Source organism: Macaca fascicularis, chromosome 3 (genome assembly GCF_037993035.2).
Source record: "Macaca fascicularis isolate 582-1 chromosome 3, T2T-MFA8v1.1".
NCBI classification, from domain to species: Eukaryota; Metazoa; Chordata; class Mammalia; order Primates; family Cercopithecidae; genus Macaca; species Macaca fascicularis.
In genome coordinates this window covers 53,623,747-53,647,796 of record NC_088377.1, presented here as the reverse complement: position 1 = coordinate 53,647,796, position 24,050 = coordinate 53,623,747, and the positions used below count along the sequence as shown (strand labels likewise).

Sequence of the window (24,050 nt, the reverse complement as noted above, 5' to 3'; positions counted from 1 at the left end):
GCTACTCAGGAGGCTGAGGCAGGAGAATCACTTGAACTGGGAGGTGGAGGTTGCAGTGAGCCGAGACTGTGCCATTGCACTCCAGCATGGGCAACAAGGGCGAAACTCTGTCTCGAAAATAAAAGAAATATAGAGACCAACCTACTTCAAAATGCAACTGAAGACACCTACTTGCATTGTATTGCTTTTTCAATCCAGACTACTCGGCTAATGAAGATTTTACTGGGCAAGTTTAACTTCCCCTTCACCCTCTGAAGAATCACACTATCCACCTTTTAGAAATGCACTGCCTGAGGTCGGGTGCTGTGGCTCACGCCTGTTATCCCAGCACTTTGGGAGGCCGAGGCAGGCGGATCACTTGAGGTTAGGACTTTTGAGACCAGCCTGGCCAACATAGCGAAACCCCATCTCTACTAAAAATACAAAAATTAGCCGGGCGTGGTGGTAGGTGGCTGTAATCCCAGTTACTCGGGAGGCTGAGACAGGAGAATCTCGAACTCAGGAGGCGGAGGTTACAGTGAGCCAAGATTATGCCACTGCACTCCAGCCTGGGCAACAGAGTGAGACTCCGTCTTAAAAAAAAAAAACAAAACCACACAGAAATGCACTGCCTGTTCATTAATTAATGCAGGTAGCTAAGGGCTCTTCTTTTTAAGAGACAGGGTCTCACTGTCACCCAGACTGGAGTGCACTGGTGTAATCACTGCAGTGGCTCAAGTGATCCTCCCACCTCAGCCTCCCTAGTAGCTAGGACTAGAGCTGTACACCACAGCACCTGGCTTAAATCAAATCCTTTGTGTATGTGTGTGTGTGTGTATATATATATATGTAATAAAAATACGTGTATATATCTGAGACCAGGAGTTTGAGACCAGCCTGGCTAACATGGTGAAACCCCATCTCTACTAAAAATACAAAATTTAGCCAGGTGTGTTGGTGGATGCCTGCAACCTCAGCTATTCGGGAGGCCGAGGCAGGAGAATTGCTTGACCCTGTGAGGTGGAGGTTGCAGTGAGCTGAGATTGCACCACTGCGCTCCAGCCTGGGGACAACAGAGTAAGACTGTCTTAAAAAAAAAAAAAAAGAAAGAAAAAGAAAAAAAAAATGTGTTATGTACACACAGAATTGTTGTAACGGATTGAATCATGAATCTCCTTGGCAAGTCTGTGACCTCACAAATGAGTGTGAAACCAGTAACTGAATGGAGATTCACGGAAGAGCTGGGCTTTCGCCAACAGCAGCCTTGCCATGGCCCTGATTCTCCAGGATCGGCGCCGGGAGGTGTGGCTGAGGGTGGCACGGCAGGGCACGTTTTAAGGACACGTTCAAAGAACTGTGAGACGCTATCAGAGAAGCGGTCTCCTCCCAGGTTAGCAGGCAGGCGAATCGTGAGATCAGTTTCCCTTTCTGGCCCACGCGGATGGGGCACGGCAGAGGCAGGGACCACGCTGAGAACAGAGGAGCCTCAGAGCCAGTGTGTGGGCTCAGGCAGGAGGAGCTGCCGCATGAGCTCTCGATGGCAGGGGCTTTTGGCTCCCAAAATCGTATGTGAGCTGCTCTTCATCCATGGCTGGCTGGCCCAGATAGAAGGGTGGGTGGGGGCCCTGGCCCAGCTCAGAGGAGATGGACAGCAGTGGTCTGAGAAACACCGCAAGTGGCACTGTCCCCGGGAGGCCCGGTGGGCTCTGCCCAGCGCCAGCCTCTGCCTCGGTCTGTGTCCCACCTACGCCGAGCCACCCCCGAACTTCCCCAGACAGAACCATGAAAACAGCCGAGAGAGCAATGACTTAGTGTGTGAAAGGCATGGATGGATTTTATTGATTACCCTATATCTACAATTTGAGGTAAAATAGAAGCAACACATAAAAGGGCCTATTTCTGCTACCATGTCATATAATTCTCCATTGTGAATATTGTGATAAAGCTACTGAGAACTATGCTGTCACAGAGCCTAGCTTCTTGTAGAGCTGGTATTTTACAACTCGCATTGCTTGTGAAATCTCAACACATGTAAGACTCTCCTAGGAAGGCGCAGAACGTCAGAGGTTGCATCCTCAGCCCCCTGATCCCTCCTCCCTCCCCGTGCTGGCACCTCAGGGTTACAAGAAGAACTAGGAAGTAACGCCGGCCACGGCGAGCCCTGGAGAGGGGGCCGGCTAGAACCGCGTTCCTAAGAATCCACGCCACAGCAGGTCCCGTCCCGCGATGTCGGGGCCTTAGTGTCATCGAGCTAGCCCCAATCCTCAACCCGATCTTCAACTTCTGGTACACCATGCATTTTATTTGGACGAAAAGTAAAAGTGGAAGAGGTTCTCTCTGTATTTACTCTGTAATTCACACGCTGAGATACTGACCTCTGACTGTTAGGTGATCCAGATGGTTTTGCTTTTAATTATGATAAAAAAACATAGGAACCATGAGAGATAGCTTAGGAAAAGGTTTAGTCAAATATACAGATAGGAACTGTTCACTCAGTCATTAAGGAGAGCCGTGAACAAAAGATCATTTAAATGATTTTTTTTTTTTTTCCAAATAGAAAAACTAAGGAACTGAACTATCACAGGAATTTTTCTTCACTGCAGGAGCTGAGATGTTCCAGTAGGAGATATCTTCACTTGATTGGAAAATAAACACCGTAACTCAAGGCTCTGCTGAGTACATAAAAAATCTGGTGAGATTCATTCCTGTCATTTTCCCTGTCGTTTCCCAGCATTGCTGTAAAATCCTGATAATACATTCCCAAGTACACCAGCCATTCCAGACCCACAGTCACTCTGCTCTTTAATTCACAGAACTGCTGAAAAAGTAGACATTTCTATCTAAAAGTAGAAAAAAAGGTTTGTATAGAAGGTATTTCTGTTATACAAGTATATTACACAGCTTGGGGAAGTAACACGTCCGAAAAGCTCTTCTCAACCACTGATACTTTAAGCTAAAATAGGAGAGAAAACAAACAAGCAAGCAAACAGGTTAATCTAATTACAGGAATTTAACAGTCACGAATATCACAACTTAATTTGCAAATTCAGGTGACAGTGACTTGGATTCAGATGCGCTCATAAAGCGGGATGAAACCTTAAGTCCATGAGCTGACAGGGTAAGGCAAACTCCAGTACAACAAGTCTCTGGATTTAAAAAAAAAAAAAAAAATCCATTGTCAAAGTTTCCTGACTTCGGGTCTCAAGCTACTGCTCCTGTTATAACTTGGCCAAATTTAAGAAATCTGGAATAACAGGATCAGACTTGTGAACTCAACTCTGCAAGATGAACAATAGATCTGCAGCTCTGTGAGACTCTGCAAAATACTATTACTACAGAAAAAAAAAAAAAAAAGTCAGTCTAATGATTCTGACTCATAGTGAATTCCAATGAGAAGGACAACGTTTACTCTATAGATTAGAAACAACATTCTTTTTAAGGCAAAAGTGCTTTTACATCTTTGACTGAGAGACATATATTGATCCAAGGAGAATCTCCCTGTTGAATCTTCTAGCTTAAACATCCAGGAAGGCTCCCACCTGGCTCCCACATTCCCTGAAGGCAGGGCCACCATCTTATGTGAAAATGGGGAGATCACATTAGCTACGCGTATGCAGGGGGTTCAGATGGACACCACACGGCATCCCTGACACAGAAGCTGATTTACCCTAGGAGGGAAGAGGTCTACCACGTGGGGTCTGGTTCTTGCTTGATCTGAGAGCTTCCATCAGTCTCTTTTATTTCTATCAATGGAAACAAAATGGTACCGATTAATTATTTTGCAGACCTGCTCAATGATAAATCCATTCGTACCAAACTGTTTACTAAGATATGGTTTAATAATAAGAAGGACAAGACACCAAACATCAAAAGAGCTTCAGAGAGAGAAGTCTCTCTAGCAACACATTCAAAATTTTGTTACTTAAGTTTTCAAAGTAACAAACATCTCCTGGCTTTTATGCATTTAAAGGACACACATTATGTTATCTAGGTTATGTAGCAGAGTCATTCACGGAGAATTTACCAAGTCATCTGGGGGAAATGGAGCAAAAGCAGCTATGCGTCATCTCGCAACAGCATAACCTGCAAATCCAATTCATCCAGAAGAAAGAGAGCAAAACCACCACTCAGTTCTAGTGAAATAGTTTAAACACACAATCCTTTGTCCTGGTAAAAAGTCTTGGCTGGGCGAGGTGGCTCGTGCCTGTAATCCGAGCACTTTGGGAAGCCAAGGCCGGCAGGTCACTTGAGGTCAGGAGTTCCAGACTAGCCTGGCCAACATGGTGAAACCCTGTTTCTACTAAAAATACAGAAATTAGCCAAGCATAGTGGTGCAGGCCTGTAATCCCAGCTACTTGGGAGGCTGAGGCAGGAGAATTGCTTGAGCCTGGCAGGCGGAGGTTGCAGAGATCACACCACCTCACTCCAGCCTGGGTGACAGAGTGAGACCCTGTCTTAAAAAAAAAAAAAAAAAGAAAAGAAAAGAAAAGAAAGAAAAAGAAGAAAGAAGAAGTCTTAAGGACTTGCAGGACCACCCCACCCTTTTACCTTCTGTGGCTGGAACTTCCAACTGGCTTGGTTCAGCTGATTCTAAAGAGAAACACAGAGACTGATTTCCACATTGTTCAACAGCTGCTTTATACTATGAAAGAACCCAGGAGGAGGAAGAGGAGAAAAGCCCTCCAGACTCTGTACAAACACAGGCGCATGATGAAACAATGCCCACGGTCTTGAGGTGGAGCACACAATTATCCAAGTGTACTTTCAAATTTCTGTTTCTCAAATGTGGTCCTAAGTTCACATATACAGCTGAAGTCTGAAAGAGCAGTCTTAACATAGCTCTACTGTGAAAACAACAAGTGCCTTAGTTATGCTTTCTTCCTCATCCTTCTGTTTACTCCCTTTAATAAAAGCTTTTCATTACTTTTTTGTTTTTGTTCATATGTTTGTTTTTTTGAGACACGATCTCCCTTTGTTGCCCAGGCTGGAGTGCAGTGACGTGATCTTGGCTCAATGCAACCTCCACCTCCCAGGTTCAAGCGGTTCTCCTGCCTCAGCCTCCCAAGTAGCTGGGATGACAGGCACACGCCACCACGTCCGGCTAATTTTTGTATTTTTAGGAGATATAGGGTTTTACCATGTTGGGCAGGCTGGTCTCGAACTCCTGATATCAAGTGATCCACCCGCCCCAGCCTCCCAAAGTGCTGGGATGGCAGGCGTGAGCCATCGCACCCAGCCTCATTACTTTCAATGACTCACATAGCACCGGGCCATTCCACTTGTTTTTTTTTTTTTTTTTTTGAGACGGAGTCTTGCTCTGTCCCCCAGGCTGGAGTGCAGTGGCGCCATCTCAGCTCACTGCAAGCTCCGCCTCCTGGGTTTACGCCATTCTCCTGCCTCAGCCTCCCGAGTAGCTGGGACTACAGGTGCCCGCCACCTCGCCCGGCTAGTTTTTTTTGTGTTTTTAGTAGAGACGGGGTTTCACCGTGTTAGCCAGGATGGTCTCGATCTCCTGACCTTGTGATCCGCCCGCCTCGGCCTCCCAAAGTGCTGGGATTACAGGCTTGAGCCACCGCACCCGGCCTCCACTTGTTTTTTAAGGAATTTTTTAAAAGCATAATCTGTACATTTCTACTCAAGAACATTTTGCTCAATCACTTATGGCAGACATTAGAAACGGACGGCACAGAGTCAGGTTAAAATGACGACCCTCTTTCTCTGCCATTTCATCCTATCCATTAATCCTGGGGTTCCTGATGTTAGGCCTGAGCTGGGATAGGGGGTGCAAATGGTTTGCAGCCCCCTGTTCTCAATCAGGACCCACAGCTTGAATTTATGTTTTGATCAGCTGTCAAACCCAGGAGTGAAAACCACAGAGAAGCATGTGTGCGCTGTGTAACTGAGTCCCCTCAGGGCAGGCGACTGAGTGGCAGGAGTAGCTCCGGGCCCTCCCCTGCCTCACTCACCTTGTATCACGGGGCCTTCTGACTCACTCTGATCAACCAGCTCTGAAAATGAAGCAGATTGGTTTAATAATGTAAGGACGTGTTGTTCCCTTTGACAAGCATTTTAACATACATTTGCTCAAGATGAGAAGGATACAAACCTCAGAGTTCTGATACGGTCCTCAGAATCACTAATTCATAGTAATTACCATAAAACTCTATTCCACACTACCGCACAAGAACAGGAACAAAAGAGAACATTTTTTTTATGTATGTATTATTTATGTAAATAAATAATTTATTGAGACAGAGTTTTGCTCTTGTTGTCCAGGCTGGAGTGCAATGGCACGATCTCAGCTCACTGCAATCTCCGCCTCCAGGATTCAAGCGACTCTCCTGCCTCACCCTCCCAAGTAGCTGGGATTACAGGTGTCTGCCACCACACCCAGCTGATTTTTGTATTTTTAGTAGAGACAGGTTTTCACCATGTTGGACGGGCTGGTCTCAAACTCCCAACCTCAAGTGATCCGCCTGCCTCAGCCTCCAAACTGCTGGGATTACAGGCATGAGCCACCGCTCCTGGCCTCACTTTTATACATTTTTAATAATAAAGTTAAGAGAACAAAAACACACTTGGAAAACTAAGTTTGGCTTAAAATACTACTGAAAATGACATCAATGTTAAGGCATTGAAAGGACAGTTGTTCACCCGCTCGACAATATTTGAAAGCCCAATGTGTGCCAGACGCGGTGCTGAAATAGTAATAGAAGCAGGCACATTAAGTGACTGACTTTGGCACGAAATCCAAGCACAGTCATTATAACAGTCATAAAAGCAGTAATAAATATAGATTGTATTCGCTGAGCACATACCGTAGGCTAAGCACATACTATAGGCTAGATGCTGTTCTAGGTTAGGGGGCTGCAAACTCTTTTCTTACAGAGCCAATCAGTAAGCATTTTAGGTTTTGCAAGCACACACTTGCTGTTGCCACCTCTCAGTTCTGCCATAAACAAATGAACACGATGGTGGTTTCAATAAAACTTTATGCACACACCTCGGCAGGAGCTTGCTGACACTTGTTCTAGATGCTTTCCATCTACTGGAACGACTCCCCCAGAATCAGTGCTATTATTACCATTTTATGATTAAGCACATCGAGGATAGGAAAAGTTAAGAAGCTTGAAGAATTTTACAACTTGGAAGTGCCTGGTGTTTTTACTGAGGGCTAAAATAAGTATCTGGCACGGCTGCTGACATAGGTGAAGGAACGTGATATACTTTAAACACATATACACACTCACACGCACATATGTCAGACCCGGGGAAAAAACAGAAACGCTTCACAAAATACTCACGGTTATTAATCACAAGTCCTGGAAATGGTCTAAAGAGAGAAACAAATTGTAAAGTATAATAATTTATTTTCACTCTATAAGGATTTACAGGTATAACTGTCTATTCAACTCATATCTAGCCCATGTCATTTACGTACTACAGTGAGAAGTATTATCCACGATCTTATAAACTTATGGAAGAGATAGATACGTATCCATAATAAGAACACTGTTAGAAAATGTTACTCAGTAAATGGAGGAAAAACAAAAAACAGAAACGCCAGAGCAGGAAACAGAGTGATTCTAAGTTCAATGCATGGAAGAACGCAAGGGGCTTTTGGCCTAACTCCTGGGAATGATATGGAGAATGACCATGGGGAAGCGGAACAAAAATATGAGATTTTGAGGGAAAGAAGGTTGGAAGAAGACGAGTGAATGAGAAGAAGCCTCAAGAGGATTTATTATGAGATTTCTGAGTGCCAGTCCTAAGAGATGTGAACTAGAGACAGTGGCAGTTTAATGATGAACTGATTGGGTAGGTTGAGTTGTAGCTAAGTTTCTGGGGCGCTGGAAGAAAAAGAGGAAGATAACCTGGGGTTGGTGCTCAGGTGGGCGTCTCTTTTTTTTTTTTTTTTTTGAGACGGAGTCTCACTTTGTCGCCCAGGCTGGAGTACAGTGGCGCCATCTTGGCTCACTGCAAGTTCCGCCTCCCGGGTTCAAGCCATTCTCCTGCCTTAGCCTCCTGAGTAGCTGGAACTACAGGCACGCACCACCACGCCCGGCTAATTTTTTGTATTTTTAGTAGAGACGGGGTTTCACTGTGTTAGCCAGGATGGTCTCGATCTCCTGACCTCATGATTCGTGCGCCTCGGCCTCCCAAAGTGCTGGGGTTACAGGTGTGAGCCTCCGCGCCCGGCCTAGGTGGGCGTCTCTTATGGTAACAAGGACACAGGAAGGAATGTGGCGCTCAAATGGTGTTAGAGGATGAGTACAATCATCATGCCTGCTCTACGGGAGGGAACTGACACTCTCCGTGGTAACAATGGTCACTCTCATTTACAGACAAGGAACAGAGTGACGAGGCTAACAAATGGCTGATGCGAGGTTGAATCCGTCTGAGCCAAAGCCTGTGACACGGCGCCCTAAGACAGAGGTTGGCAAAGTTTTTCTTTCTTTCTTGAGATGGAGTCTCACTCTGTCGCCCAGGCTGGAGTGCAATGGCATAATCTCGGCTCACTACAACCTCCACCTCCTGGGTTCAAGCGATTCTCCTGCCTCAGCCTCCCGAGTAGCTGGGACTACAGGCACGCACCATCATGCCCAGCTAACTGCTGTATTTGTGTACGGACAGGATTTCACCATGTTGGCCAGGCTGGTCTGGAACTCCTGACCTCAGGTGATCTGCCTGCCTTGGCCTCCCTAAAATGCTGGGATTACAGGTGTGAGCCACTGTGCCTGGCCAAGGTTTTTCTATAAAGTGCTAGAGAGTAAATATTTTAGACTTTGGAGGCCATGCCGTCTCAGTCCCAGCTATTTACTCACTGTGACAGGAAAGCAGCCATGGATAATACGGGCGTAGCTGTGTTTCAGGAAGTCTCTAAAAATAGGAGGCAGGCTGAATTTGGTGAACAGACCTAGTTTGCCAACCCTTTGCCAAGAATTAAAAGAGTCGGCTTAGGCAGAGGCACATCTAACATTCTAACGATGAAACAAGTTATCTTTATTTGTTCATTGCATCGCACAGGAAGCCTGATTCGATGACTACCTGTGGCTGCGTTTTAGATGAGTCAACCTCATGAGCTCCAGACTCATTCCTGTGACTGAGCAGAAAACTCTCACTTACCTAATGACCGTGAATTTGATAAACTCGGCAGAATCTAAGATCCTTCTCATGGAGCTGATTTCCAGGTAGCTGGGGGCTTTGAAGGACACCCCCGGGGGCATGCCGTCAACCACCACACAGCCAGGGTTAATTGTGATTTTCCTGTAGGGAACTTTCACAGGAAAACCCATACCAATGGCTTCACCTACAGTGACAGTGAGACAAACAGCACAACAGCACAGATGAACCCACTGCCTTAAAAAGTCTGTCAAAAGCACCAGATCAACATTTATTTTAAAGACTGTCTCTGCTGTTAACTAAGGTCTTTGTACACGTCAAACAAATTTAAATATGAACCTTAAAAAAAATTTGTTTTTGAGACAGAGTCTCACTCTGTCACCTAGGTTGGAGTGCGATGGCTTGATCTCAGCTCACTGCAATCTCTGCCTCCCAGGTTCAAGCAGTTCTCACGCCACAGCCTCCTGAGTAGCTGGGATTATAGCCATGCGCCACCATACCTGGCTAACTTTTTGTATTTTTTAGAAGAGACAGCGTTTCACCATATTGGCCAGGTTGGTCTCAAACTCCTGACCTCGACGAATCCACCCGCCTCGGCCTCCCAAAATGCTGGGATTACAGGCATGAGCCACACTGCCAGACGGTGAACCTTAAATTCATGAACTTTTGTACTGACAATTGATCATATAACACTAATGGTATCTTATTAAATAAATTTAGCATAAACAAAACACTTACTTTTAAATTTTAATTCCTTATCTATAGGAGGATTACAACCACCTAACCATCATCTGCTGAAAAGATCTTATTAAAACAAATCTCTTTGCTTATAGCAACTATACTTTGCAAATGCAAAACTTACCAAATTTCCGACTAAAGAGGTCATTCACTTGTTCTCTTAGCTGTCTAGCTTTTTCAACTTTCGAGAGTCTTTCATTATCATCATCTAAAACAGTTCAGAGAAAATCCAAAACTTAAATACTAATTTTTTCTTTTTTCTTTCTTTTTTTTTGGGGGGGGGTGGTAAAGAGATGGTATCTCACGATGTTGCCCAGACTGGCCTCGAACTCTTGGGCTCAAGTGATCCTCCTGGCTTAGTCTTCCAAGTAGCTGGGACTATAGGTACAAGCTGCTGCTCAATGATGCACTTTTAATCCCAATTTACAGGAGCTCTGTGTAATGTTTTCAAGCATTTGCCATTTTTAAATGATTTAAGTATTTGAGCACTTTGAACTCAATTAAATTTGAAATTGTTTAAAATAATGCCTAACTTAAAATATTACAAACTTATTCTTGTTATAAAGACCTTTACCTGCTGTTTTATATAGATTTTTTACTTCCCAGACAGAGTATCGCTCTGTCACCCAGGCTGGAGTACAGTGGCGCCATCTTGGCTCACTGCGACCTCTGCCTCCCGAGTTCAAGCATTTCTCCTGCCTCAGCCTCCCAAGTAGCTGGGATGACAGCTACGCACCACCACGCCTGGCTAATTTTTTTTGTATTTTTAGTAGAGACAGGGTTTCACCATGTTGGCCAGGCTGGTTTTGAACCCCTGACCTCAAGTGATCCTCCCGCCTCAGCCTCCCAAAGTGCTGGGATTACAGGCATGAGCCACCGTGCCCGGCCTTATATAGACTCTTTTTAAGGAACAGACTAGACACATTTGGGTGGTTAACAGGATTTAGCTCATGCCAAGTGCCAAAACTTGCGGGAGCTGTTTAGAGAGCAAGTGTGTTTGGAAGGCAACTGCTGCAGGGGTCTGGGAGGAGCGCCAGGCAATGTGTAATGTATCTGAGTACCTGGAGGGGCTGAGCAAACCTCTCTAGCTGGGAGAGTCCAAGAGGCCCTGAAGAGACCCCCACAAACGATGATGGAAGCAGAGAAATCATACCTGGAATTGTCACCTGAATGATGTTAAGGTCTTCTACACCTGAGGCAGTAGTATTAACACTGGGTGATGAATTTATTTTTCCTGAAAATATAAATTTAAAATCAGAATTCGTAGAAAACATGGTCAACATCGCTAATAATCATGCTGTCTGAGACTGTTTGATCTCAGTCCTGTTCAAGGTTCTTTCTTTCCATGGTACATCATTTCAGGAAGACATGACGCCCCCTGAAGGGCTGCTTTTCACTGGTTTTCTCTTCCTGGCGGTGCTTAGGAGAACACCACACACAAACAGAGCTATCCAATTATTAAAGAACTGAAAACTGTGAAATAGCCCAAACTACAACTTTGAATGGGTTTTCCCTTTTTTTCTTTTTTTTCCTGAGATGGAGTCTTGCTCTGTTGCCCAGGCTGGGGTGCAGTGGTGCGATCTTGGCTCACTGCAACTTCCGCCTCCCAAGTTCAAGCGATTCTGCTGTCTCCTCAACCTTCTGAGTAGAGGGGATTACAGGCGCCCGCCACCACGCCTGGCTAATTTTTTATATTTTTAGTAGAGACAGGGTTTTGCCATGTTGGCCAAGCTGGTCTCGAACTCCTGACCTCAGGTGATCCACCCGCCTTGGCCTCCCAAAGTGCTGGGATTACGAGTGTGATCCATCGTGCCCAGCCTCAATGGCTATTCTTTAAACAATGTTTGTAAACCACAGCTGCACGGTGCACGCCTAAGAGCGTGTGTTCTATAGCAATGAAAATACAGAAAATACACTCACTGGGAGGGCTCTTAGAGGAGGTGCTCTCCTTAATCGCCGTCTCAAACATTTCGGGCCTATAGACAAAACAGAAAAAAAAATGTGCTGATCAAACAGTAAAACTCTGACGTTAAAATGTAAACAACTCAAAGATTTACAAACCAGTAACTCTGTAAAGTCTAAATTCAATTCTTAGTCATGAAGAACAGAAATCATATGGTTATCTAAAGAACCACAGCCAAAAACACAAACCACAATTGTAAATGTAACATCCATCGCTGCCTCTCATTGGCCGCCCTTCCCCTACGCTGGTTTTACTGGCATCTTCTTTCTAAGGCTAGAACGTATATGCTGAAAAGAATCAGCGCCAGACTTGAGGGTGGAAAGAGAAAACGCCCCACGTGCGCAGCATGGAAACACAAGATGGGCTGTGAAAACATGAGCACTTGAGGCTCTCGCTCCGGAATTGGAAGCAGAGGGCTTAGGGGCTGCCAAACCTCTGCAGACCTGGCCAAAAGTATAAAAGGTGGGCCACTGGCCAGGCGTGGTGGCTCATGCCCATAATCCCAGCACTCTGGGAGGCTGAGGTGGGCAGATCACGAAGTCAGGCATTTGAGACCAGCCTGACCAACATGGTGAAACCCCATCTCTACTAAAAATACAAAAATGAACCGGGCATGGTGGCACATGCTTATAATCCCAGCTACTCGGGAGGCTGAGGCAGGAGAATCGTTTGAACCCAGGAGGCGGGATTTGCAGTGAGCCCAGATCATGCACTACTGCACTCTAGTCTGACAGAGCGAGACTCTGTCTCAAAAAAAAAAAAGAGGTGGCCATTATGTTTGGCAAGGCCAGCTTTGCTTGAGAGCATCCCTGGGTGACTCAAAATTAAGCCTAACACCAAGTAAATGAAACCTAAAATTCGTTTCAATTGATTTCAAGTAATTCATGTGCATTAGCATGTACTATAAAACTCCAATTATTCTTATTTCTTTTTTGAGACAGAGTCTCACTCTGTCACCCAGGCTGGAGTGCAGTGGCACAATCTTGGCTCACTGCAAGCTCCACCTCCTGGGTTCAAGCGATTCTCCTGCCTCAGTCTCTCGAGTAGCTGGGATTACAGGCGCCTACTACCACACCTGGCTAATTTTTTTTTCTTTTTGTATTTTAAGTAGAGACGGGTTTTCATCACGTTGGCCAGGCTGGTGTCGAACTCCTGACCTCAAGTGATTTGCCCGCCTTGGCCTCCCACAGTGCTAGGATTTATGGCCGCACCTGGCCCATTCCTATCTATTTCAATTATGTTAGCCTAATCCACAGATGTTCGAGCAAACAAGAGAAATTTAAAATATTCTATTAATTTGGAGAAATAAAAGGACTTTAGAAAACTGAACAGCTGCTGAGATTCCTCAGCATCAAGCAGTAACAACATTCAGCAACCAAAAGTCGTTCTCTCTCTAGTATGGAGGAGTCCCCTCCTTCCCTTCTAGTAGCAGCATAAGGAAAATTTCTTTTTTCTTTTTTTTGATCTCTCTGGTACGCTGGAGTCCTCCTTCCCTTCTACTAGCAGCATAGGGAAAATTTTTCTTTTCTTTTTTTTTGTTTTTGAGATGGAGTTTTGCTCTTGCTGCCGAGGCTGGAATGCAATGGCACGATCTTGGCTCATTGCAACCTCTCTGCCTGCCGGGTTCAAGTGATTCTTCTGCCTTAGTCTCCCAAATAGGGATTACAGGCACGTGCCACCACGCCCAGCTGATTTTTGTATTTTTAGTAGAGACGGGTTTCATCACATTGGCCAGGTTGGTCTTGAACTTCTGACCTCAGGTAATCTACCCGCTTTGGCCTCCCAAAATGCTGGGATTACAGGCATGAGCCATCGCACCTGGCCGGAAAGTTTTAAACATAAACAAGAGTGCAGCATAAAAAGGAGTTTTTCTGACTCCAGAGCTCATTGAGCCCTGCCACAAACATGAACCCACATACCCATCTCCCAGTGTGAAACACGATCAACTCATGCTAATCCCACTTCATCCAATTTCCTTACTTTTTAATGATGAATTTAATTTTGGCTTTGTTTCTGAGTATCTTCTCCAGCCTTGGAATGCCAAAAGTCGATGGTCTTCGGAATGGCACACCCTCAGGTAAGCCTTCCACGTAAAAGTCTTCCGGGAAAGACTCAAATAATGCGAACGGCACCTTCACGGCTTGTTTAAGGCCAAGAGCTTCCCCTGCAAAACAGCCGCGTACACAGAACAGAACATGGGTGAAATGACGCCACTCAAGCCTGAAAAACCCATGCATTGCCAATGACTGGGACACTCCAACGCTCAGTATCCCCTTCTGCTCCCTTCTACTCCCATGAAGGCACCCTGCGCTGCAGTAGGAATGTTTCAAAATAGACTTACCGCACTTCTCATTGAAGAGATTTTCAACTTTCTGTTTTAGGTCCGTGATCTTGGCATTCCAGGCCTCTGTATATAAAACATAAGATAGTTAAATTGCAATGCTTATCACGGTACTCATCAATACACGCTCTGAGACGGGAATGTTTCATCTTATTTGTGCATCTTTTTGTTTGTTTGTTTTGGTTTTTTTTTTTTTGAGACGGAGTTTCGCTCTTGTTACCCAGGCTGGAGTGCAATGGCGCGATCTCTGCTCACTGCAACCTCCATCTCCCAGGTTCAAGCAGTTCTCCTGCCTCAGCCTCCCGAGTAGCTGGGATTACAGGCATGCGCCACCATGCCCGGCTAATTTTGTATTTTTAGTAGACACGGGGTTTCTCCATGTTGGTCAGGCTGGTGTCGAACTCCCAACCTCAGGTGATCCGCCCGCTTCAGCCTCCCAAAGTGCTGGGATTACAGGCGTGAGCCACCGTGCCCAGCCTTATTTGTGCATCTTTAAGAAGAAATGAAAAACGCATAATCTTTTACTACGATATGACCTGACAACTACTCCAGTCCTGATACATAAGCAAACTGTTTTAGTACATTGCTTTTATGTTGACTACAAGTAAGTGAACAAATGCTGAAATAAAGAAAAAACAAATAAAAACCCCCAAAATGCCCTCATAACTTATAGTGTCTACTACATGCGAGGTATGGTTCTAAGTACTTTAAATGACGGTATTTATAATCCTCATAATAACCTCATGAGAAAGAAAGTAATGTTATTACCATTTTGCACAAAGGGAAAATGAGGCAGGGTGCATTCGCCTGCCTAAGTGGCTTCGGATTTGAACTCAGATCTGAACTCAGGCAGCCTGGCTCTATGGGCTATTCCTTTAACCTCGGATATATACTGACTCACCAATAAGAACAATTCACCTGGCAAAAGGAAACATGATTAACTTATTCTATTTAAAACGATGAAAGAAAGAAAAATAAAACGCATATTTACCAAAGGAAAACTCTCTCCCTCGTGGCTTGAAGGGAACGTTAGAACCATTAGTCTGGGTAGGGGTTCGAACAGCTGAGGTTTGAGGATTGTTGTTATTAGGGCCTAAAGGAGAGTAAAAATAACGATAATCAACACACATTCAATGACGTAAGTGTCTCTAGGTTATGATCTTCAAGTCCAGCCTGTGCCAGAAAACAAACCTAGGTTAAAATTGAAATGTGTATTCTTGTCATCCTGCAAGTTCCACAGAAACCATTTCTCTATTTCCATAGAAACCCATTTTTCTTTTCCTTTCTTTTTTTTTTTGAGACAAAGTTTCACTCTTGTTGCCCAGGCTGGAGTGCAATGGCGCAATCTCGGCTCACCACAATCTCTGCCTCCTGTTTTCAAGCAATTCTCTTGCCTCAGACTCCTGAGTAGCTGGGATTACAGGCACGCGCCACCACACCCAGATAATTTTGTATTTTTAGTAGAGATGGGGTTTCTCCGTGTTGGTCAGGCTGGTCTTGATCTCCCAACCTCAGGTGATCCGTCTGCCTCGGCCTCCCAAAGTGCTGGGATTACAGGCCTGAGAGCCACTGCGCTCAGTCCTAATTTTATATTCTTAAAGCCTCCCAGGCCCCATGAACCTGGATCTGCCCTTCAGGAAAGGCTGATCTTGTATGTAAGACAGATCTTCCTCTGATCTTTTCCAGAAGGAGGAAAGTAAAGGGTTCAATATATTTTTAATTCTTGGCATTTTTTAACAGAAATAATTAATCGGGTGTAAGTTGCCCAAGGATGCGTGTTGGCTGTCATAGGAGAAAGCAGGCTCTCTGAAAGGATACCAGATGACTAAATGGGGATTTCTGCGCTACTCAACACCAGCACTGCAAACCCTTATTTAAAAACTTGACACCTGGGATATAGAGAATGATCCTAATGCAGTGATTTCCTTCTGCATTTATGAAGAGATGGAAGAAATATCCACACTTGACTGTTGGTTGGAGATTGTCTTTAGTATTGTATGCAGTATTTTAACACTGTGAGCCTGAAAAGATGAGAACCAGTTGGGCGTGGTGGCTCATTTGAGGTCAGGGGTTCGAGACTAGCCTGGCCAACATGGTGAAATCACATCTCTACTAAAGATATAAAAATTATCCGGAGTTGGTGGTGGACACCTGTAATCCCAGCTACTTGGGAGGCTGGGGCAGGAGAATCACTTGAACCCGGGAGGCGGAGGCTGCGGTGACCCAAGTTTGTGCCACTGCACTCCACCCTGGGCAAGAAGGCGAGACTCTGTCTCCAAAAAAAATAAAAGAAAAAGAAAAGACTTTCATTCAAAGCACTGCTGTTTAAACCACCCCGAAACTTTCTTTCCTTAAAAGAATAGAAAAAAAATGAAGAGGAAAAAACAAGATAAAACATTCCACGTGACTCTGCACCCTTATTTGTTATGATAAAGGAAAAGCATTTTAGGGCTTTTCTTGGGAGCAGTTATGATGTGATCCATGTTATCTTTTTTCTATTAATGGTTTAAAATTTTTCAATGAGAAACATTCAGAAATGTAGCTTTATCACAGGCAGCTGTTCACAGGTAAAGCTAGTTTGGCTAACATCATCCGTATAAACACATAGCTAGTGAACTGACACAATCAGTAAACTAGAGAATGAACAGAAACATACCGAGGACTGGCCCTTACCTTCCACAGTGACCTCAATTTCGGGAACCTTTGAATTACTCCCAGGACTTCGTGGTCTTTTGGGGGACTGCAAAGCTGTAAAATAAGCAGATTTCCTTTTGTATATTGTAGGGAAAAAAATACAGAAGGAGATGCTTTATGAGAGCAGAGTATTAAAATTCATAGAGTTTGGCTCTTTTCAAAGAAATGTAGAATTAAACTTGTAGTGTAATCCTCCACAGGGGCTCAACAAAGCTGTGAAAACATGAATGAACTAGGATTGCAAATGTGACATTTCCAATGAAATGTTTTTGTTTTTTAAAAAAGAAAAATAAGTCCATTAAATAAAATACCTTAGGCTGGGAGCGGTGGCTCATGCCTGTAATCCCAGCACTTTGGGAGGCCGAGGCGGGTGGATCACGAGGTCAGGAGTTTGAGACCAGTCTGACCAACATGGTGAAACCCCGTCTCTACTAAAAATACAAAAATTAGCAGGGCCTGGTAGCACGTGCCTGTAATCTCAACTACTCAGGAGGCTGAGGCAGGAGAATGGCTTGAATCCGGGAGGCGGAGGTTGCAGTGAGCCGAGATTGCGCCACTGCACTCCAGCCTGAGCAACAGAGTGAGATTCTGTCTCAAAAATAAATAAATAAATAAAAATAAATAAAAATAAAATAAAACAAAATACCTTAAAAAGCAAAGTAAACAACTACAAGCCCCACAAAGATATCGGCCGATTCCATATGATTTAAGGAATGCGGATTAAGGGTGTCTTAATGCGCACAAATAGGATACGGAGTACACGTCACCTCTTACCTTTAGTGTTTATTTTACTAGCCATCCCAGGAGGCAAGTAGGAAATAACTAGTTCAGGTCTAGAAAGAAAACCAAGAAATGTTACAGAAGCCAGTACAGTGGTGGTCTCACAGCCAGTAAAACGGTCGTGATGTGACCAGGGTTGTTTTTTTCTAAAGGCGTTCACAGAATCATCCTGTAACACAACAGTAATTCCTAGTGTTGCGGATAAAAAACCCTGACTTTTCCTTCCCGTGCCTAGTAAGCCATTTTATGAAGAGCAAATAAATGACTCTTTTCATGAAAAAAAGAAAAAAGAAAAAAGAAAAAAAAACTAGTGTACTTTCTTCAGCCATTAAAATTCTGCAGAAATGTAGATAAGAAAATCAATCATTAGGCCGGGCATGGTGGCTCATGCCTGTAATGCCAGCATTTTGGGAGGCTGAGGCGGGTGGATTACCTGAGGTCAGGAATTCCAGACCAGTCTAGCCAACACGGTGAAGTTCTGTCTATTCTAAAAACACAAAAATTAGCCAGGCGTGGCAGCCCAAGTCTGTAACCCCAGGTCCTTGGGAGGCTGAGGCACGGAACTGCTTGAACCCAGGAGGCGGAGCTTGAGTGAGCCGAGACTGCCCCACGGCACTCCAGCCTGGGCGATAGAGCAAGACTCCGTCTCAAAAGAAAAAAAAAAAAGAAAGAAAAAAACTCAATCATTGATATTTAGTTGCTCTCAAGACTGACCAGGAATAACAGAGCAGATAAAAGCCAGCAAATTAAACTTCCATTCAGGCATACTGCGAGTCCCCACGGGGCCACGCAGTGACGCCGCGGAGGCTGTCGTCACCGTTTTCCTTGCACTGATGAAGATGATTGAGTATGGGTTGGGGGACTGCAGAGGCCACGGACAGTACCAGGACTGCAGCTCACAGCCAGGCTTTGCCATCAAGGACTTAACAGCCACGTCTGTCACCTCCAGCTTGAAAAACATTGTAATGGAAGTGTCATTTTACTGTTTTAATTCCAGAAACGACTACAGTGGCAAAAGAACTTACTTTTTAACAACGAATTTGATTTTATTACTCCCGCGGACGATCCTTTCAAGTCGTGGAATTCCAAACCAGGTAGGGCTTCGGAAGGGAATCCCCTCTGGCAAGCCTTCCACATACAAGAACTCGGGGTTTGATTCAAACACGGGATACGGTACTTTCACTGCCTCGGTGAGTCCCAGAGCTTGAGCTGAAAGCGCAAGAGAACATAAGTTGCGGAGGATAACATTTGACACAGACATTCTTTTCTTTGCATCTACATTCTCGAGTACAGTATGGACAAGCTCCCTACGATCAAGCAATATCCACTTCATATTGAAGGCATTTTGCTTAGGATATGGGGCAAATCTGAAGAACGAGCCTAAAAAACAAGTGCCTTTAGGAGGAACATTTTAACACTTTCAATCAAAAGGAGAGTTACGTTATTAGTGAAAATGACCTCTGTGCTCTGGGCAGAAATGACCGAAGGCCATTCCACACAGCAGTGGCCCCTGCTGGTCTTTGCGTTATCATCGAGAAGCAGGGTGTCTGTTCACAAACGGGTGGCGTCTACCATACAGCTAAGCCTCAGTTCGAGTGGTCAGAGGCAGGGTAGTCAGGACTCCTGATCTGGGACAGGAAACGTCAACCCCAGGTATTGAGATAATGGATAGGAGTGCCCCGGGAATATTGCTAGCACTGCCCACTCCTTACTTCCTTCTCCATGACAGACACACCCAATCAACTGAAACACTTTCTTGCTGAGCCTCCTCAGAATCGTTCTCAAGACAGCACTCCAGGAAACCGCTGTCAACAAATCTAAGCTGAAACAAATGATGAAACCTATTTGCCACATGGGTGTTAGCCAGATGAGAAGCACAAACAGTGGAACTGAGACTTATCCCAACGCCTCCCTTCCTCTCCCATTCTGACACGTGAGAAAGCGGAATCCGAGAGAAATGAAGTCATCTGCTTGGTTTCAGTAGCAAGTGCAGTGGTAGAAAGAAACAGAAACCCAGTTTCTGGGACCTTCCTTCTTTAGGTCCGAACTTTTTTTTTTTTTTTGAGACAGAGTCTCGCTCTGTCACCCAGGCTGGAGTGCAGTGGCGTGATCTCGGCTCACTGCTCAAGTTCAGCCTCCCCGGTTCACACCATTCTCCTGCCTCAGCCTCCCGAGTAGCTGGGACTACAGGCGCCTGCCACCATGCCCGGCTAATGTTCTTGTATTTTTAGTAGAGATGGGGTTTCATCGTGTTAGCCAGGATGGTCTCGATCTCCTGACCTCCTGATCTGCCCACCTTGGCCTTCCAAGTGCTGGGATTACAGGCGTGAGCCACCGCACCCAGTTGGTCCTGAACTTCCATACCTCTATTCAGACATGGCCCTTCATTGATATGTTATTAAAGACATAAATATTGGCTTTTACTTACCAAATTTCAAATTAAAAATCTCTTCCACTTGCTTCCGTAGCTTGGTAATTCTGACATTCCAATCTTCTTTGACTGGAAAACAAAAAGAAACCCAATTAACTGTGTTATTTATCAGTGCTGTGGCAAATCAGAATGGATTTTGCTAGAACGTACCCTTGTTTGCAGTGATTCTCTTAATTCAGTTTTGTTAAAAGCCAAAATTTGGGGTCTTAAGGAAAAGAATAATTTCCAGTACTTGCCAAATATCAGAAAAACTGCAGAAAGACAGAATTTATTTATTTATTTAGAGACAGAGTCTCACTATGACACTCAGGCTGGAGTGTGGTGGTGTGATCTCGGCTCGCTGCAACCTCCGCCTCCTGGGTTCAAGCGATTCTCCTGCCTCAGCCTCCCCAGTAGCTGGGATTACAGGTGCCTGCCACCACACCAGGCTAATTTTTGTATTTTTAGTAGAGATGGGGTTTCATCATGTTGGCTAAGCTGGTCTTGAATGCCTGACCTCAAGTGATCCGCCCACCTCGGCCTCCCAAAGTGCTGGGATTATAGGCATGAGCCACTGTGCCCGGCCTAGAAAGACAGAATTTAAATTTAAGTTGACATTGCAAATAAAGTGAAATTTGTCCACATGAAAGAGTGCTCAAAATCAGTGCTTCTAACACATTCCTCCTTGGAGAAGTCCCTCAGCGAACTTGGTCAGGGCAGGGAGGCCAGCTGCGTAAGGTTCAAGGGCTCCCACACCAGTTTCAACACGAGGGACTTCGCTTTTATTTGCTTTCTCTACAGGCAATCCTTGTTTTATCTAACAGATGTGTGCCTAAAAATCCACATAAAGCAACACTTCACTAATCAAAGTGACTTTTCTCATCAGAAATCAATGATAAAGGGATGGAATTCACGTGGGGCCGGAGTGGACGGAGGCCTGAGTGGGTCCAGCAGACGGAAACACAGTTGCCAAGTCTGGCCTGGCCTTAGCTGCTGCTGCAGGAGGCGTGAGGAACTCTGCCTTCTACGATGTGATGCTGGACAGAGAGCTGTCTGTCATCTTTGACCAATTCCATGGCATTCAGGACACTGTGATGGGGAAGGAACTCACTTTCTCATCCCATGGGAAAAGAAGCCAATTATCTCTGACTGCTGCTCTTGACCACATAAGGTGTCAGTCATCACTGTGAGCAAAGATTGTCATCATCACACTGGGCGTCCTCTTCCCGCCTGTTGCCGGCCAGGTTCTCCCATCTTCCAATTACCGGAGAAGCCAATGAAGAGTGTGCTGCCGTCCATCACCGCAGAGCTCCTCAAGCCGGGGGTGGCTTGGGCTGACGCTGGAGAACTGATCACGCAGGGAGAGCTGGGCTCCAGACAGGTGAGCAATTAACTTTGGAGCAAGCAGCAACCTTCGGGCTCCTCCTGGATGCTATGACCTTGGATCTGACCTTCAGACTTCAGAGCAAGCAGCAACTTTCGGGGTCCTCCTGGATGCTATGACCTTGGATCTGACCTTCAGGAAGGAGTTGGTAGAAGCAGTGGAACCAAAGAGGTGGCTCAGCAGGAAGGAAAGGGCCAGATCCGTGGTGGCAAAGGCTGAGCAGCAGAGGGCAGTGGCCATGATCTCTGCCAAGGGCAACTCCAGGGCAGTGGAGTTCATCACCAGCTCAGTGGCCACCGCAGGTGACGGCCTGATCAAGGCCACAAGCTGGAACCACGAAGGATGCTGCATACCAGCCCTCCAGCTCTCAGAACTCACCCACCTGCCCGCAGGGCCGTCCGTGCTCCTCCAGGTGCCCCAGTGAAGGCCGCCCTGCCCCAAACCTCCTCCAGCTAACTGGGCCACAGCACCACTGACTTTTACCACTGCCTTCCCTCTGTCCCCACCCCAGAAATCACTGTAATTTCACAAATGGCTTAAAGCAACGGACATAAAAGGAAACATCACTTCAAAAAAAAAAAAAAGAAAGCAATGGTAAAAGACCTAGGAGATGTCACACAGTGACAGTGGGGCATGTTTTCCCACCCAGAAGACAACCCTTACCTTTTAAACATGAAAAAATTTTTTTAAAAAGTTATTATAAAGACATGTAGAATATCACTGATGTGGACAGAATGTTCAGGTGTGGATGAGGATGGAGGTCAACTTGGAGACACTGCAGTTTGACTGGAGTGTTCCTGGATGAGGAAAGGAGGGAAAGAGAAAGAGGAAAGGGGTCGGGCGGGGTGGAGGGTTCGCCTCGGTGTGGAGGTCATCTCTGATTGCTGACAAACTGCTGGAAAATGTTGGAGAATGTCTGACGTTATCGCTAAAGGTTGGTGGTTTCAGAAAATCTTGTAGCATTTCCTTTACTTTAAAAGAAAACTTAGCATCTCAAGGGTTGAATGTGAGTTTTTTCCCTGTGGATTTCAGAGTAGTCCATTCAGCCACAGAAAATACCTCTGGTATGAACCACATTTGAATACCACCAATAAAGACCACGGACTCTTCCTCTGCAAAGGTCGAGCGCCTCTATTACCTGCTCAGCCTCTTCTTCTGCCCTGCTCCCCACTCCCCACCTTGCTCCTCCCATGCAGGACTTCACGGCCTCCTCACAGAGCCAGGTGCCACCTCCCACTCCGTCACGTGCCTGGCTCCACTGCCTTCTCGTGTGTGACATCTCCCTTTCACCAAGCTGAGGACAATGTGCACCTATGGTGGGTTTAAGCAGACAATTCCGATGGCCACAAAATTCTTTTGTCATGTGGTCTGTGACTTGAATTGTCCTGTCCAAAGACTCATAATGCATGTTCCACACAGGCAGGCCAAGTAAGGTGTTGGAATGAGAAACCACAAGCACCTCTAATTCCTTCCAAGATTTTTTATGAATGGGACAAAGTCAAGTGCTGTTAGTGATGAGAGTGGAGATTCTCCTTCTGGTGACGGCTGCTGCACTCTGGTGACGATGGCGGTCCAGCACTGCTCCAGTACCCAGTCCTTGCAGTGACTTCTATGGTGCTTGCACATTCTTTATATAATACAGGCTTCGCATTCTCAGTTTTTGCAGTCACTGTCAAAACCGCCCCTAACAAAAGCAGTGACTGCACTCCTCACAACCTTGAATTTGAGCTTTGTCTTGAGAAATGAGGGTTTCTACAGGTTTCATCACGTTCCGATTAATCCAAACTGAAGATCTACCTCCAGGAAGATTTTTCTTTCTCCATTACTTCCCTGAGCAAAAAATGTGTCACTTCCAATCTTCAATTCTTCACCAATACTTTGATTCCTTGACCAAATCAAAAGCATGCTGAGGTGAACCTATGAGTTAAGCATTGACTTTTATCTTCTCCACTGCAGGACTCCTGGACCAAGATAATTTTGTGACCCTACTACAGAATTTCTCAGCCACTTTCCATGCCATAATCCACACAACATCTATTTGGCACACTGACTGACCTTCACTAATGGCCACGAGGTACTGTAAGAGCTCAAGAAGCTGTATTTTAGGGCACAGCCATGAACCCAACTTGAAACATTTGTTCGCCTTAGTATTCATGAGCATGTTTAACTGCACAAATCTGTAAACACCTGATACACACAAAAATTTCATACTTGATTCCAAACACTTATTTCCTGACAACAGAAACCTTCACACTCCAGGGTATGGCCATTTATGGGTTCTTGACAACAGAAGTTCCTAAGGTGGTTGATGATCTACAAATTGTGGTCACTTACTCTGACATTACACAATAGCAAACAAAAAGACAGAGGTCAGGTGCAGTGGCTCACGCCTGTAATTCCAACACTTTGGGAGGCCAGGGAAGGTGGATCACCTGACGTCAGGAGTTCGAGACCAGCCGGGCCAACACGGTGAAACCCCATCTCTACTAAAGATACAAAAATTAGCCAGGTGTGGTGGCTTGCGACTATAGTCCCAGCTACTTGGGAGGATGAAGCAGAATTGCTTGAACCCAGGAGGTGGAGGCCCCAGTAAGTTGAGATCACACCACTGCACTCCAGCCTGGGCAACAGAGTGAGA

At 45.3% G+C, this 24,050-nt stretch overlaps 1 protein-coding gene across 28 annotated transcripts in view; it reads right to left on the bottom strand.

Moving 5' to 3' along the window:
- Positions 1-1,787: 1,787 nt before the first annotated feature.
- Positions 1,788-24,050, bottom strand: part of GTF2I (general transcription factor IIi) — a 108,548-nt gene continuing 86,285 nt past the window's right edge. For 9 of the 28 annotated variants that reach the window (XM_065541821.2, XM_074034800.1, XM_074034807.1 and 6 more), the window contains 16 exons: positions 20,047-20,118; positions 18,644-18,827; positions 17,613-17,671; positions 16,818-16,892; positions 15,136-15,237; positions 14,145-14,210; positions 13,784-13,967; positions 11,761-11,816; positions 10,994-11,074; positions 9,965-10,048; positions 9,106-9,289; positions 7,284-7,312; positions 5,946-5,987; positions 4,528-4,569; positions 3,647-3,722; positions 1,788-2,932 (listed from right to left, as the gene is read on the bottom strand). In XM_065541821.2, coding sequence (XP_065397893.1) covers positions 3,664-3,722; positions 4,528-4,569; positions 5,946-5,987; positions 7,284-7,312; positions 9,106-9,289; positions 9,965-10,048; positions 10,994-11,074; positions 11,761-11,816; positions 13,784-13,967; positions 14,145-14,210; positions 15,136-15,237; positions 16,818-16,892; positions 17,613-17,671; positions 18,644-18,827; positions 20,047-20,118 — 1,319 coding nt within the window. In that variant the 3' untranslated portion in view covers positions 1,788-2,932; positions 3,647-3,663. Of the gene's footprint in view, positions 3,723-4,527; positions 4,570-5,945; positions 5,988-7,283; positions 7,313-9,105; positions 9,290-9,964; positions 10,049-10,993; positions 11,075-11,760; positions 11,817-13,783; positions 13,968-14,144; positions 14,211-15,135; positions 15,238-16,817; positions 16,893-17,612; positions 17,672-18,643; positions 18,828-19,335; positions 19,441-20,046; positions 20,119-24,050 lie in introns of those variants that run through there. The other 19 variants (XM_074034793.1, XM_074034799.1, XM_074034795.1 and 16 more) reach the window with 4 other exon arrangements.